The 16,022-nt window shown below is 41.7% G+C and overlaps 1 protein-coding gene across 5 annotated transcripts in view; it reads right to left on the bottom strand.

Moving 5' to 3' along the window:
* The window catches only part of SFXN2 (sideroflexin 2), a 46,439-nt gene that overhangs the window by 26,013 nt on the left and 4,404 nt on the right, over window positions 1–16,022 (bottom strand). For 4 of the 5 annotated variants that reach the window (XM_044437776.1, XM_044437739.1, XM_044437765.1 and 1 more), the window contains exons 2-7: window positions 15,787–15,895; window positions 10,607–10,762; window positions 9,388–9,558; window positions 4,049–4,147; window positions 3,158–3,233; window positions 2,255–2,340 (exon numbers count right to left, since the gene is read on the bottom strand). In XM_044437776.1, coding sequence (XP_044293711.1) covers window positions 2,255–2,340; window positions 3,158–3,233; window positions 4,049–4,147; window positions 9,388–9,558; window positions 10,607–10,758 — 584 coding nt within the window. In that variant the 5' untranslated portion in view covers window positions 10,759–10,762; window positions 15,787–15,895. Of the gene's footprint in view, window positions 1–2,254; window positions 2,341–3,157; window positions 3,234–4,048; window positions 4,148–9,387; window positions 9,559–10,606; window positions 10,763–12,709; window positions 12,755–15,786; window positions 15,896–16,022 lie in introns of those variants that run through there. The other variant, XM_044437758.1, reaches the window with a different exon arrangement.

The raw sequence follows: 16,022 nt of genomic DNA, 5'->3' as shown, positions 1-16,022 counted from the left end.
ACCTCTCAGCGGCTTTCGATACCATCAACGATGGTATCCGTCTGGATAGGCTAGCGGGATTGGGGGTAGGAGGCACTGCTTTGCAGTGGTTCCACTCCTATCTCAGTGGCCGATTCCAGAAGGTGGTGCTGGGGGACTATGGCTCTGTGCCATGGCAGCTATGCCATAGAGTTCCACAGGGATCCATTCTGTCCCCCCTGCTATTTAACATCTACATGAAACCACTGGGAGAGGTCATTAGGAGGTGTGGGCTGCGGAATCATCAGTACGCTGATGATACCCAGCTCTACCTCTCGTTTTCCACCAATCCAGGTGAGGCAGTGGCTGTACTGAACCGGTGCCTGGCCGAGGTAATGGGCTGGATGAGGGCCAATAAACTGAAGCTCAATCCAGACAAGACGGAGGTCCTGTTGATAGGTGGGTCGGGCTTCGGGGTGGGGGACTTTGACCTTGTCCTGAATGGGGTTGCATTCCCTCTTAAGGACAGGGTCCGCAGCTTGGGAGTGCTCCTTGACCCAGAGCTATCGTTGGAAGATCAAGTAACAGCGGTGGTGAGGAGCGCTTTCCTTCAGCTCCGGCTGATCCATCAGCTGCGTCCCTATCTGGAGGACGATCGCCTGGCGACAGTGACACACGCATTGGTTACCTCCCGATTAGACTTCTGTAATGCGCTCTGCGTGGGGCTGCCCTTGAAGACGGTCCGGATACTTCAGATGGTGCAAGATAGAGCTGCCAGGTTGCTGACGGGGACTGGGTGTTGTGCTCACATGACTCCAGTCCTCCATCAGCTTCACTGGCTCCCCATTGAAGTCCGGGCCCAATTCAAGGTGCTGGTTATCACCTACAAAGCCCTTAATGGCTTGGGACCTGGTTACCTAAAGGAGCACTTGCATCCGTATGTGCCCTCCCGCACCTTGAGATCGGCGGCAGAGGCCCTTCTCCGGGAGCCCTCCGTGAAAGATATTAGGAGGCAAATTACCCGGAGCAGGGCTTTCTCTGCAGTGGCGCCCAACTTACGGAACGTGCTCCCCAGAGAGGTCCACCTGGCGCCATGGTTATTTGCTTTTTGGCGCCAGGCCAAGACCTTTTTATTTAAAGGTTATTTTAATTGTTGATTTTATTTATTGATTTCAAAATTTTTGCCAGGATGTCTCCAGTATTTTATGTATTTCTATTGATTGTATTTATTTATGGACTGGAAGCCGCTCCGAGGCTTATGCGAATGGGGCGGCATATAAGTTGTCCAAATAAATAAATAAAATAAATATGGTAGTGGGAATTAGATTCAGTTAACAACACATACAGGGAACAGGTGCAGTAATGCTGGATGGTGAGGGTAGGAACACTTTCCAGTAGTGGAGGAAGGAGAATACAAGACACCTGTGCAGACCAGGAGTGGGAGAGTTATGACCCAAAACATTTGAAAAGTCACAGTTCCCATCATCTCTCAGACTATGCTGGCTAATAGTTGGGTAGCCCTGGGATGCTGGACCTGCATTGCCAATCCTCGGATCAAACCATAGACCAAACCATCCCTGGACTATGCATAAGAACGTAAGTAGTCTAACATTCAAGTCACACATTGGCCAATCAGCTGCATGTGTGAAGCCTTCTTACCCATGATCCCAACCAACTAGTATACATAGGCCTAGAACCTGCGATACTAGAAAACCTTTTTTAAAATAACTGCAAGCTCATGTTTGACCATTAAAAGAAAAAAAAAGCCAAATGAACTAGGAAGTGTAGGGCAAACATTAAGAGAAGGACGTGTGATCCCTGCAAGGATAATAGTAGCACACTGCATGAAATATTATCAGTTTGTGTACACCCATGACATGCTGTGAGAACCATGCTTTCACCATCAGCAAAGATGGTCAAAGATTGGTCAACTTTTTGACTGAACACACAGGAATCCCCTTGCTTTGGTGCCTAATCCCCTGAATTTTAGAACTAGTGTCTGAAATGTGCTTCAGGTAGGAAATGGAAGTGTTTCCTTTGTGATATATTTTCACCCTATTGCCTGTTCAGCTATCAGAAGTAACTTTGCAAAACAGCTATGCAAGAGAGGTATTATTAGCTGCTGGGGAGTTGGAACCCAGGTGCCCTCCTTCCTAGGCAAACACCTTCACTGCCAGATAAGGCAGACTCTTTCCTTTTAACCAAGGACTTTTTCACCAGTTACACAGTATACCAGCACATTTCCCTTTCTCCCCTCCCTACTTCAAGACCACACTGTCTTTCCCGAAAGACTTACTGCTGCCTCATCAGGGGGATGTTCACACAGTTGGCAGCAGCTACTGCGGCAAAGGGAACCCAGCGTGCCACAAGGGATGGGGCTCTCTGCACAGAGAAAGATCACAACATTAGGGATAGGACCAGACTTTAAATAACAGCAGCTCTGGGGAAAGTGGCCCTTAAGCGGTAGATGCCACGGGCCAGAGTTCATCATTGCAAGGCCTAAGGGCCACTGGTGGCCCCAGTTACCTCAAGTGCAGTATCCTCTTCCTCCCTCTCCCCCTCCCCCTGCTCTTTCTCTCTTTGCAATAGCTGCTCACTCTCAGAGGCTTGCTAGCTTTGCCTTGGTCTTTGCTTTAACGGTTGGTAATCTGGGCTACTGGAGGCAGCTTTGCGTGTGGGCAGTCAGAATACCTGCTGATGGTGGGATGGGGGAAGAGAAGAACACAGGAGTACTCAGCTGATTAGCTGTGGCACAGGGAGGAACCCAAGAAAAAACAAGCAACGTAGCTGGATAGCTACAGTGCTACTCTGTGCAGGCTGCCTCAATGGTGGAACTGCAACCAAAGTGACTCCTACCTGAAAAGCAGTGAAGATCACTGTGGTATATGCACTGCACCTATAATGCCTCATATTATTCTATTTCCCCCAATTTTTATATTAAATGGATATGTTTTAAAGTAAAGTTCTGCAGCGATTGAAGCCAAGGAATAAAGAGGATACCCTGCAGCCAAGACAAACAGCTTATAAGGGCAAAGGAACTTTCCTTCATTTTATTTTATAATTTCCAGCACTAGAATATAAAGCAGACAATCACACAGCTGCAGTTCCTAGACACCGAAGGGAGATGCCAGACTGTTTGCCTTACCCTCACTCCTGATGCCCTCTTGTGGTTACAAGAATGAGCAATTTATGACCGTACCTTGGTGTAAAGGTTGAGTCCCACAGCTGTTGCCAAAGCAGTGCTGGTAGCGGTGAAATAAGCAACCCCAATTTGCCTGAAATCATCCAAAGAGGTCCAAATGAGCCCATCAATAATCAAATTCAGTTCAGTAATTGTGCAGCAAATGGCTCACACATGGCATTAATGTGTCCTTTTTGTGGCAAGGTTATTCAGTTGTGTGTATGACTATTTTAAACATAAAACATTTAAACATTTTAAAAGAAAACATCTATTCACTTGCAATTTTGCAGCATGTCAGACTCTACTTTCTAAACAAGTCTGCTTTGTAGATCAGTAGCTGCTGTCTTGTGTCCCTAAGTTTGTGGCTCTTTGATACCATGCAATATACAAAGTGATAAATAAGCTTGCCAGATCTAGTCCTGGTATGGTCCCTGTAAGGGATGGGAAGCAGAGAATAGCTAGAAGTGATAGTTATTTGTTACAGTTGTGCTAAGCTATATTGAGCATGAAATCATAGCTACCTGCCCCTTTCAGTTAGCTATCCATTCTTCTCTCTCACTCCCACTACCTAAACCCCTGGAGCTTAATGTGAAACTATGAGCGTCAATAAGTCTTGAATGCTATTCACAGAGAAAGCAGGGACACAAGACTGTACGTATCTGGATTATTTCTCTCCAACAGTATCCTCTGCTCCATTTCCAAGAGCCAATTTCAGAAATGCTATGCACCCGACTGAGATGCCAAAATGACTAACCGATCCATGGCAATTTGCCCACATGCTCCAATCCCCAAGAGGACAACTATTCCAGATGACAGACATCCATATTAGCTAATGCCAGGCCAGTTAACTTGAACAATTAGGGAAGATAAGCAGAAAGTAACTCTGCACTTGATGCTCAAGGTACTCACTTGAGTGTGATAGGGCTGGCGGCATTCCGGTTAGTGTAGTTCACAATGGCATTGAAAGACTGGTTCACCCATTGCCAGAAAACAACAGCTGGAACTGTCCTGAAGGGAAGGAAATGAGAAAAATGGTTCTGATGCCAGAGAAGACATTTGCATCCTTCAACAGCCACTGGTGGCACAGCCTCCATTATCCCATTTTCTGGCCCAAGATACCCACCTTTATCAAGACACAGAAAACCTTCTCTTAAATAGGCTTTTTATGATGCTGAATCCAAACCATAGTACCCATTTATTTCCCATCTTTCCATAACAATATAAACAAGGCAGCTATCAAATGTGTAGGACAGGCAAAAAAATTGCAAAAAGTATATCTAATTTAGAAGCCTGAGCCTAAGAACCCTATGGAAATAAAACAAGCCAGGGAAACAACCATGAGAAAGGTTTTTTCTCTTGTAGCATACATCCAACACTAAGGTAAAGGCAAAGGTTTCCCCTTGACGTTAAGTCCAGTCATGTCTGACTCTAGGGGGCAGTGCTCAACTCCGTTTCCTAGCCAAGGGAGCCAGCATTTGTCTGCAGACAGTCTCTGTGGTCATGTAGCCAGCATGACTAAACACTGACGTGCACAGAATGCTGTTACTTTCCCACCAAAGTGGTACCTTTTTATCTACTTGGATTTGCATGCTTTCGAACTGCAAGGTTGGCAGGAGCTGGGATGGAGCAACGGGAATTCACCCCGTTGTGCAGATTCGAACTGGCAATCTTTTGATCAACCAACCCAGGAGCACAGCACTTTAAACCACTGCGCCACCTGCATTCCCATCCCCAGTAGGAGGTCACAAAAAAGGGCTTCACACTGGATCCCAGTGCCTCGGCAGGTTTAGATGGGAAGAGGGAATTCTTAAGATATTCCAGTTCCAAGCCATATTGGTACTCACTTATGGCATATGATTAAGGCTTATGAATCCATTTAAAGCAAGCCAGATAATGTGCCTTTAACACAGGTGCTTGCCTGCTCCTCAACAAAGACTTCCTATTTGGATCTCTCAGAACCACTGTCCATTATCTTCAGAAATCATGGAGGACAGAGGACGAGCCAAATGACTGGAAAAGGCCAATGTTGTCCCCCTCTTCAAGAAAGGAGGAAAGAAGAACCTGGGAGCAACAGAGTACTCAGTCTGACATCAACCCGTGGGAAAATTCTGAAGGGGATTATAAAGCAGACAATCCACAAGCATTTTGAAAACAATGTAATGATTACTGGAAGCCAACACAGATTTCTCAAGAACAAATCCTACCAAATTAATCTGATTTCATTTTTTGATTGGGTAACCCCTAATAAACTGTGGGAATGCTGTGGACATAGTATATCTTGACTTCACCAAAGCTTTCAACAAAGTGCCCCATGATATTTTGATCAGCGAACTAGCTCAAAGTGGGCTAGATGGAACAACTATCAGGTGGATCCACAGCTGGCTACAGAATCAAACTCAAAGAGTGCTCATCAATGGCGCCTTCTCAAATTGGGGAGAAGTTAACAAATGCGGTACTGCAGGGTTCAGGCCTGGGTCCAGTGCTCTTCAACATTTTAATAATTAGTTGAATGAGGAAATGCAAGGAATTATTATCATATTTGCAGATGAGACAAAACTGGTTGGGATAGCTAATGTCTAGAAAACAGAAGATTCAAGGTGATCTTGCTAGGTTGGAGCACTGAGCTGAAAACAACAGACTGAAATTCAGTAGGGACAAATGTCAAGTTCTGCACCTAGGGAAAAGAAACCAAATGCATCATTACAAGATGAGAAATACTTGGCTGCATTAATAGACATATCACTTCCAAATCACATGAAGTACTAGTTCCCCTTTCTTCAGCACTGGTTAGGCCTCAGCTGGAGTACTGTGTCCAGTATTAATGATGCATAATAATTCAGGCAGTTTAAGTTTTAGAAGAGCCTGCCCTAATCTGTTGCCCTTCAGAAGCATTCGATTACAACTCCCAGCACTGCACGGAGAGCAATAGGTTGTGGAAGGATGCCTCAGACAAGGCATTTTGCAGCAAGCCTGCATCAGACAGGAATTTAACAGAAGTGCAGCTGGAGAACAACAAATACAAACACTCAAGCACGTGCTTTGTGTTCTCCGAATTTGCACCTGGGGGGATACAGCAGAGCAGTGCAAACAGAGAACACTCCAATTTTGTGTTTGTGTTGCTCTGCATTGGAAGAGAGAATGAACTTGGTGCAGCTTTATGGAAAAGAAGTAATAGTAGGGAAAACAGCAGGGATAATTTGAAACTTCAAGTGTGCTTTTGGTTTGCATCAGTGGTAAATTTGTATGGTCTCTACAACTGCATGAATTTCTTCTTGTTGTTTGTTTAGGATGCACAGCACTATATCCAGGGGGTGTCCTTAACAAGTCCCACTCAGAAGGACACCTAAGTCTATTTCAGGGGGTCCTAGAGTGCTCCCAGTTGTGCCAGGTTGACCATGTTCTTCAGACAACCACTAGAACAAGAACTGTACATTGTACCCAAAATTCATGCTATATAAAAGCAAGGAAAAAGAGCTGTTCTTTAAAAACAAAAAAACCTAAAATCAAATTTGTTAAGAAGTTATTTTCCCAAATTCAATAACTAGGGAGTTTCAGAGATGGGGCATTCAAATTCTATCCACACCTATGCAGAAATAACATGTATTTAAAGGGTTTAAACACCAAGTTATTACAAAATACAAATAGCTATAAAATTTTGGTTTCCTGTTAACATCACAACTCTTGTGTTTAAGGTCTGGTTATCAAAATCTAGATATTAGCAGTGCTATTGTAGTGAAACTGGACTTTACAACTGGCTAGTGAAAACAATAATTGGCTACTAAGCTCTAGAACAATGTTGATTTCTGTACATATTTTCCCTCACAATTTCCAACCCAGCAAAGCAAAACAAAACAAAACTATGCCTATTTCTCTGAATGTATTGATTTATCTGAACAACAGGTGTGTATATTTTTAGACAGTCAGCACTATCTGTTGAGCCTGACAATATCAGCAAAAGAACTGGATACAAAATGCGAACTACCATAATAAACAGCCATCTTGAGCCCTGTTACAAACTTGGTCATGTGAAAGCATAGCAGAAGTTTCCAAGGCACAGTTCTGAGTTTTAACAACGCTTTTAGATCACTGATGTGGGGCAAGCCACTACTTATTTTCTTCTGGGTTTATGAAACCCAGGGAACACGCTATGAGAGTTGCTTGGAGCTAATATGTTAGCGCATTTTAGAGTACGACATAGAAAGGCCAGATGAAAAAGAACTCATGAATTCATCATTATCAATACCTTCTATTTCCATTGGAATGGTTGTGGGTATATATGACTGCAGTATGCTTTATAAAAAGTAACAGAGATGGACATTTTAGCTCCAGCTGCATCAAGAGCTAACTGTATAAACTGCCTGAATGAGTTGGAGGAATTAGTTAATAAGAAAACAGGCAAGACTTCAGCTTGTCCAAAGGACAACAAGAGTTGTTTTTCCTGGTAAATAAGTACCTCCCACTAATGTCCTGCTCTAACAGCTCAACCAAATGTTACATTATAAAAGTAATTTTAATAACAAGCTGCCCCTATCTATCAACAGGAAGCCACTAAAGGTAGAATCAGCCATGTACTAACATTATGTATTAACATAACTAAGCCAATAAAAAAGTGCATGGACAGGCAGCTGCCTGTAATCCCAAGGCCACATAGTAATCTGAGCAAAACAGTATCCCCCTCTCCCCAGATTTCCAGGGAGTTACAGAAGTGCAGCAATGGCAGACTTACAACATGGCTGAAGGTTCCAGATAGTTTCCCTCCACGCAGACAAAGCCACCATATGGTAAATTGCAGAGTGGTTCCCATAGATGCCACTGGTCACTTTATTTCCCCCCTATTCAGTTGCTTGAATACTGATCATTAATTTAAGAAATCCTGTTGCAGTGAGTGCATATAAACACACACCAACCACACAGGATAAGCTTATGGTTGAAGGTACCAGAATGGATGGGGGCCCAGTTCCCTTCCAGCTTCCTGAGCTGTGGATGCATGGAATGTCTGACCTCCTGGGTGAAGAATTCCAGGTGTCTGAACTGCTTTCTCACTAATCAAAGAATGTTCACAGGCACAAACCTGATTTGTTATGTAACTATTGCTGCTTTACACTGTCGTTACTTTTGTTGTGCATTTTATCATTTAAGCTGCATTTTGCTATTTTATGATAATTTTATACAAGCTACTTTGTATAGATAGGTGGGTGGGTAGGGGGGTGGGTGGAGGTGTCTGTGTGTGTTGAGAGAAAAAGAGAGATAAAAAGGAGCAAGAAGGCTAATTCTTGTCTCAAATCAATGAACAGGCCCAAATTCTGGATTCAACGAACATCTACTCAGATCTTTGGCTTATGCATCATTAGTCAAGAATTTCATGTGGTTTGAATCATTTCTGTAGATATGTTAGGTATTTAAAATATTTATATATTGCAATTTCAGCAAAGTTTTCAGGGTGGCTTATCCCGCACTCAAATGTCTAGGAATAGCCAGGGCTACTTGCATTCCACATTTGTGCAAAAGCAAAGAATTTGGATTTAACATCATGGAAACATCCACTTTCTTTAACAATCCCCTCATGCACCAGTTTCCAGTCCTTATGCTTGGAAAAACAGACCTGAATACAAGTGGCCAAAACCCTGGACTAGCATTCAAAAGGGATTGCTTTACTGCCCTGAAAAGTTTCTTTCTTTTCTCCATGACTTGTGTATTTTTACCACATGTTGAACCTACATCTGTATAATATATACAAAACATAGAAATTAACATTCCGTGCTGTAGGAATTGTTTTCAATGCCTAAATGCACAGTCTTTACCCAGATCTTATTTTCTAAAGCTGAAATCTATCTGCCTGGACCAGGCATAACTTTTGCCTGTTTTCAGATCCTTCCAAAATTTTTAACTACCGTCATTGTCAGCTACCTGTTTCTGCTGTAAAATAGCAGATGCAGAGTGCTAAAGATTAATTCTCTAACAGCATTTCAGTGTTAATATAAGAGAATGCCCAGAGGCCTTCGGCAACCATTAGTTTTCCTTGCAGACAAATTTAGAAAAGGGGAAAAAGTGAGAGAAACCAAAAACACCACCAGGTAAATGTATTAAGGAAGAATTTACAGGATTAGGGTTTGACTGCAAGCATTTCAGGGGAAAAAGCATCCAATTTTCTGTCTCTTAAAGAAAACTGCTTCACTAAAGCAAATTTAAGGGAGGCAGAAGAGAGGAAAAAGGATCCATAGAAGCTCAGCAAAACCACCCCTTCATACCTGTAAAACTGTAGCATGAAACCTGTGATAGCCATTCCCCCAGGGACTTGAAATGACATCCTCCCTATCAAATTCATCTTCTCCCCTGAGTCAGGATGAAAAGCTGAGTCATAAAGCTTCTTAGCATAGTAAAGCTGTTCCTCGTTGGTTCCTGGAGGCACTGTGCCTGCCCTATAAGCAAAAGGAGGAAATAGTAGTCTCAGCTCCATATTTCTAGTAACAGTACCCACTCTCCACAAATTATGCATTATTAATCTGGGAGAAGCTCTCCCTGGCAGCAAATGCTCTTGCGGATCAGGGATCATCAAAACATTCAAATCCTTTGTGTAACACTGAGAAGCTCTGCATTACTTTGACCAACTTGCAATTTAACATTCTGGAATTCCAAGACTCACAATCCGGCAGCAAGGCCAGGACAGAAAAGTCCTCCTGTTCAGGAGGGTTGCCTTCTTGAAAAGGTCATCAATCTCCAGGATGAGGATGAGGCTGGAATACTGCCAAGTCCCCGGCTTCATGCAGTTGATTATTTCAGCACTGAGTGAATTCCCTGCTACCTGCATCCCCACTGCAGGTAGCAGGGATAAGAGCACTGCTCTTATCTTAAGCCTCATATCCTGGAGGAACCTAAGGAGGATCCATGGGCTGGTCACAAAACCTCTGCAGGCCATCCCTAGAACACCTTCAAAAATGTGCAATGACATGACCACCCAACATTTTCTATAGATGTTACCAGTCAAACTGGATATGTATTTATTTTAATTTTATTTAGAATATTTATATGCCGTCCTTTTTGCAGAGCCTCAGGACGGCTTACATAAATAAATAATAATAATAATAATATAAAACATGATACAAATAAAATTCCAGATCCACCCTGGCTGCAGATTAAAACAAATATAGCTAATATTAAAAGTTATTAAAATATCGTTGAAATAAAAAGCCTGGTGCCGAAAAACAAATAACGATGGCGCCAGGCGGACCTCTCTGGGGAGTGTATTCCATAGACAGGGTGCCACTGCAGAGAAAGCCCTCCTCCGGGTAATTTGCCTCCTAATATCTTTCACGGAGGGTTCCAGGAGGAGGGCCTCTGCGGCCGATCTTAGGGGGCAGGAGGGCAAATACGGAAGAAGGCGTTCCTTTAGGTATCCTAAAGTATAAAGTATTAAGGCTACTTTTGGAATTTGCAAGAGTTCTGTTGAATAGTTCCTCAGCTGGCTACCTGCAGCTCTCCACCAAGGCCTTTGCTGAATCTAGTTCATGTTCCGACACGAGCAGCGTCCGGGGGTCTGTGATATTGAAAAAATGCTTCACACGCCCTAAAAAGGTGTTCTGGTCCCATCGAGGGGCATCAATATTAAACTTGGCTGTCATTTCACTGCAGAAAGGGAAAGAGAAAAAGGACAATTCATGGGTCAGTGCAACTTGATGTTTTAGTCTAGAACTCCCACAAGCCTTAGCTACCATAACCAATGGTAAGGAAACACAGGAGTTGTAAGCCAAGATAAGTGGAGGGAAATATACAGAGCTCTCTAACATACATTTTCCCAACTTAATGCTTTTGGGATGTGTTGGACTAAAACTCCCAGAACATCCCAGCTGGCATAGCATAACTGGCTGGGGGGATTCTGGGAGGCATATTCAGGGCATTAAGTTCAGGAGAACTGCTCAAACCAAAATAAAAAGAGGCGCACCATTTCCATATGAAGGCTTCACAATCTTAATCAGTACATGAATTTTTACAAAGCTACATGATTCCATCCAAAACATATGTACCAAATCTCTTTGCAACCATTACTCCATCACAACTGGTTCCCCTCATTTACTTTATTCTGGTCAGTATTTAGGAGAGTCCTTTTGGTAATATGTGACAGACGTTAATAGCATGGGCATATTTCATCTTATTTGATTTCTCCCAATAAATTCCACCCTTTGGCTGTATTAGAGAACCTGGAACGGGCATGAAGGCAACCAGCATTTATTATCCTGCTTATAGTTTCATCCTCTACCAAAACTTGCAAGGGTCCACCATGATATCTCTTGGGATGTACAAGCTCTTTAACAATTGGTATATTTATTAAATTTACAAACCAGCATTTTTCCTGCAAAGAACCCAAGACAGCTTACATAGCTTTCGCCTCCATTTTATCTTCACAACAACCCTGGGGGGTTGGTTAAGCTGAGAATCAATAATCAACCCATAGTCACCCAGTGAAATTCATGGTCAACTGGAGAGTAGAACCCAGATCTCCTCCCGAGTCCCAGTTCAATATTCTAACCATTACACTAAACTAGCTCCAATATTTACTTAGATCTGCTGACTAAGTATATAAGATGCTGGGGTACATTCTAGGGAGGAAGAAAACCAGTGCATTCACAGACAACTTGCTAGTAACAACTTTCATTATCAAGGCAGCAATGCAGTAAATAAGAAAGGGAATAGATCTGCTGTCAACTTCTATGAAACAGAAACCTTTATTTATTATTTATTTATTTAAAACATTTTTATGCCGCCCCATCGCAACAAAGCCTCGGGGCGGCTCACAACAAGTACATAATATAATTGCTCTACAAACACACTTTATAAAGTACATTAATGCAAGTATTAAACCTTTAATACTGATACATGCACAAAACAGAGTGGTCAGAGTATGCCTGAAAAATGAAATGGTTAGATTTGATGGACTTAAACTCTATGTAAAAAATTGCATGATGATTTTTTGTTAAATCATCTGAGGGATAGATAGATGCAGCCAAGAGTACTAGGCTATGTATTAGTTTAGTTTTAGTCCCAGTGGGGGGGGGGGGGGGGGGGAACAACCAGAAAAATCAAGGGTATTCCAAAGCCGCTGTTTTTTGGAGTTGCATAATCTCAAAGCCCATAGAAGACACAAGACTAGACTAGCTCAGGATCCGAATATGAAACATATTACATGGGTAGTATTCACTAAGCCAAAGCAATACGACTAAGAGGCTACTGAAAAATAAGTCAGGAGTTCTGTGTGAATCCCACCCCATAAAGACCTTCTACTAACTTGCACAATTTGTTTGCTCATGCTATGCTATGAACTTTGGCATGAACTGGGTCACACGTGAATGTTCCAGCACTGAAAAATACAATCCAAAGATGGGGTGTGGAACATTTTATTGCCCTTTAGTCCCCACAGTAGGTACTCGGCATGGATAGAATCTGCAACACAGTCTTGTAAAATAATTATTACAAGAAGTGCAGTGTATACTCTGTTAAAATGCAGACAGCAGGCCAGCTTAGCCTCACCACACTATTAGGGCTGAGTGTGATCAGCAGCGATATAGTATGTCATACCTGGAAGTCTTAGGAACATGTACAATTCAGGTAAGACAAAAAAGGCAGTGAGAACAGTGCTTCACAGTATCTGACATGAATACCTCTTTATCAATGGTAGCTGAAAAAGAGTTATAAACTTTTAAAACAACAAACTTATTGGAAATTCTTATTAAGAATATTATACTGGAATTGGGGAGTCCTGGGTTCAAGAAGTGACTCCAGCCACGTGGCTACTGAGTGACTTTGGACCAGTTGCTGACTTGCAGCCTAACCCACCTTACAAGGGTCGTTATGTGGGTATGAATGGAGAGGAAGCTGATCTTGTATTCCACCTTGGCTTTACTTGGAGAAAAGCATGTGATATAAATGTGGCAAATACAAAATAAATATCTATCTTAAGAAAACAACAGTTTCAACATACATTACAATTTAAACATACCCAGAACTACAAAGTATTACTCTCACAGACTTAAAATATGCCCCAGATGGCTGTTCCTTCCCTGTTAGCTGTTATTAGCCAAGGGGACTAAGGATCTAGTATGGATGGGGTTGTACAAATCTGTCCGAGCACTTTGTTAACACCCTTAAGCTGTAAGGACTGGATCTCATTGAGAGAACTTGCCTAGGCTTTGCCATAGATATCTCACCTGATTCAACTACAATTACACTGGAGATTACGTCCTGGTGGATACAAGATATTTTATCCTAGAAGTGCTTACTCCATAAATTGCAATAGGCCTCATATGGCTGTAAGGTGTCCATGGGGCCAGAATGAAGTAGCCCCTGGATGACCCTAAAAATCTATACTAGGTGCCAGAGGGGGTATTGAATAGAGGCAGTGAGATATTGTTTCAATGCTATCCTCACTGCCCCAAAATATACTCAACTTCAGGTGTTTGTTGCATTCACTGGAAGTTTTCCTCCACCTGCACTCAGGATGTCTCTTGTTTTGTTTTATTGCTCTCAGTTCTAAGGTGTACCCAGGAACTGTATGAGCTTTATTTCACAGAAGGTACTTGGGAGTGGTTGTGTCAATCAGGGACCAGGGACTCAAAAGGACCACAAAGTGTATCATATTATACTGTGGTGATGACATAACCCATTCATTAGTTTGCAGGTTATTGGACTCAATGTTTTCACAACAGATGAGTTAACCAGACATGAATGCATGAACAAATTATCATCAAAAAGTTTAATTCTGTATGTATATTAGTTTCCACTAAATTAAGTTCTTAATTATAGAAGTCATATAAAGTAATATACATCTTTTATTAACCAAAGAAGAGAACTTTTTTGAAGTACAGATGAACAGATGGTAAACTAAGCTAGATACACCAAGAGCTTCTGTTCTACCCAGTTCACTTTCAGCCTTGTTGAATGGATTTGGACATAACTGAGAATAGTAAAAGACTTGCCCCACAGAGATGTTACAAGAATTCAAAGTGCTGTGTAATGCTGAAAGATAAGGACTTTTTCTATCCCAGTTTAGCATATTAAACATAGGAAGCTCCATACTGCATTAAAAAAAGAAAAGGAACAGATGAGATGGGAGCAGGGGGAGAGATTGTATTCTTTGCAAAGTATCTGGAGGGCTGATAATAAAGCAGCAGATAAGAAGGCTGGGAGATATCTGTAAATCAAACCTCATTTCACAGTTTCCAAAAAAGAAGAAAAAAGAATGAAGGAAAGAAAGCAAAAAGCAGAAATCTCTATTTATTTTAGAGTAATGTAAGCTATAACTGACTTCAAGGTTCTGGAGTTCTCCCTACACTTCCTTACCATAGTCATAGTCCCTACATAGTCAACTGACTTTGCGCTGGCAGACAGGACAGAGGAGAATGTGAAATGATTTTTTTTTAATTCTAATTGATAGTCAGGATGTATACTGTCTTTTATTAGCAGCTTAAGCAAAGTTATCTTGCTCAGCAAGAGTATGTATTACCCTTGTGGTTACAAAATAATTAGGTCTCCAAAGGCATAGCTAAGACAAAGAAGGAGGTGTATATATCTATGTCCTCAACATTTGAATAAATATTGAACTCCTTTTGTTAATAGATAGCATCCTCCGTTAAGAGCAGGATAGTCAGCTTGAACTTAGGCCTGGCATATAACTTCCTGAAATAAAGAGAACAACAACAGAGAATTTGGGCTTGGATTGTAAACAGTAAAGCCCTGGAAAAAGCTGGGAAAGCTGTTAAAAGCAACTAAACAGGAGTATTGATTACCTTTTACATACAAAAGACAGGGCCACCTAATTACAGGGATTAGATTTACTGTATATGCCAGCATATGAGGCCCTTGAAACTGAAAGTAGCAAAGCAAAAATTAGGGGTCGTCTTATATGCCTGACGTATATAAAAACCTCAAGGTACGGACCTCATCTTATATGCAAGTTGCCTTATATGCTGTTATATAAAGGATTTTTTTCTGAATCATACTTTCTGAACATTTATTCCATGTGTTATCACTTATATATTAGTGTTTAAGACAACCCTTAAAACCGAAAATAGCAAAGCAAAAATTGGGGCTCATCTTATATACCTGACAAATGCCAAACACCAGAAAAATAGCCCAAAATATTGAGCTTGTCTTATATATGAGTCACCTTATATGCTGGTATATTCGATACAGTTAAAAAGGCATTTTGGGGAGAGAAACCCTAGAAAAGAGAGGAAATATTTTAGTGAAGGCAAAGATTTAGACATGCAGATTCTGATTTCAGTTTTGTAGAAGAGACTTGGAATCAAATCTCTAAAAAAGACTAAATGGAAATTATACTCCTGCCTTGCATTGTAAGCTCCAGCATTTGTCTGTGTGTGATGTTCAATGTACTACATTGTCCCCCGATGTGAGCTTCCTTAGACCCTACTTTTAGGCGTCCCCATGAGGATGGATCTGGCTGCTCCCCACAGTAAATGCTACCATACTATCAAACAGTATAATTCTAAAGTCTTCTGTACAAAATAGTTTGCAGTGCATTTTGGACAAAGCAGAGGATGAATCAACATCCTGTGGTGGGGGCATCTTTCACTTTTAAAAGCAACCTTGCAGCCACCAAGGCTAGAAATGAAAGTGTTTGAGTGTGTGGATAGTACCTGGTGCAATCTCAGAAGTCAGGATAAGGTGAAGACAAGTAAGAATTCCAGTCAATCGAAAGAGACTCTGCTGTAGAATAAGAGACTGTGAGGATATTCCTTAATGCACCTGAAAATGCATACAAAAACCATGATCAGGTTACTGCTTTTCAACCATGCTTATTATACAACATTCTTATTATTCAGGTTCCCATTTAACTTATGTACAAATGTAACAAATTGGGAGTGGCAAGCCC

Source organism: Varanus komodoensis, unplaced genomic scaffold (assembly GCF_004798865.1).
Source record: "Varanus komodoensis strain SLA01 unplaced genomic scaffold, ASM479886v1 scaffold1, whole genome shotgun sequence".
Lineage (NCBI taxonomy): Eukaryota > Metazoa > Chordata > Lepidosauria > Squamata > Varanidae > Varanus > Varanus komodoensis.
This window is presented reverse-complemented; position numbering and strand designations above follow the sequence as displayed.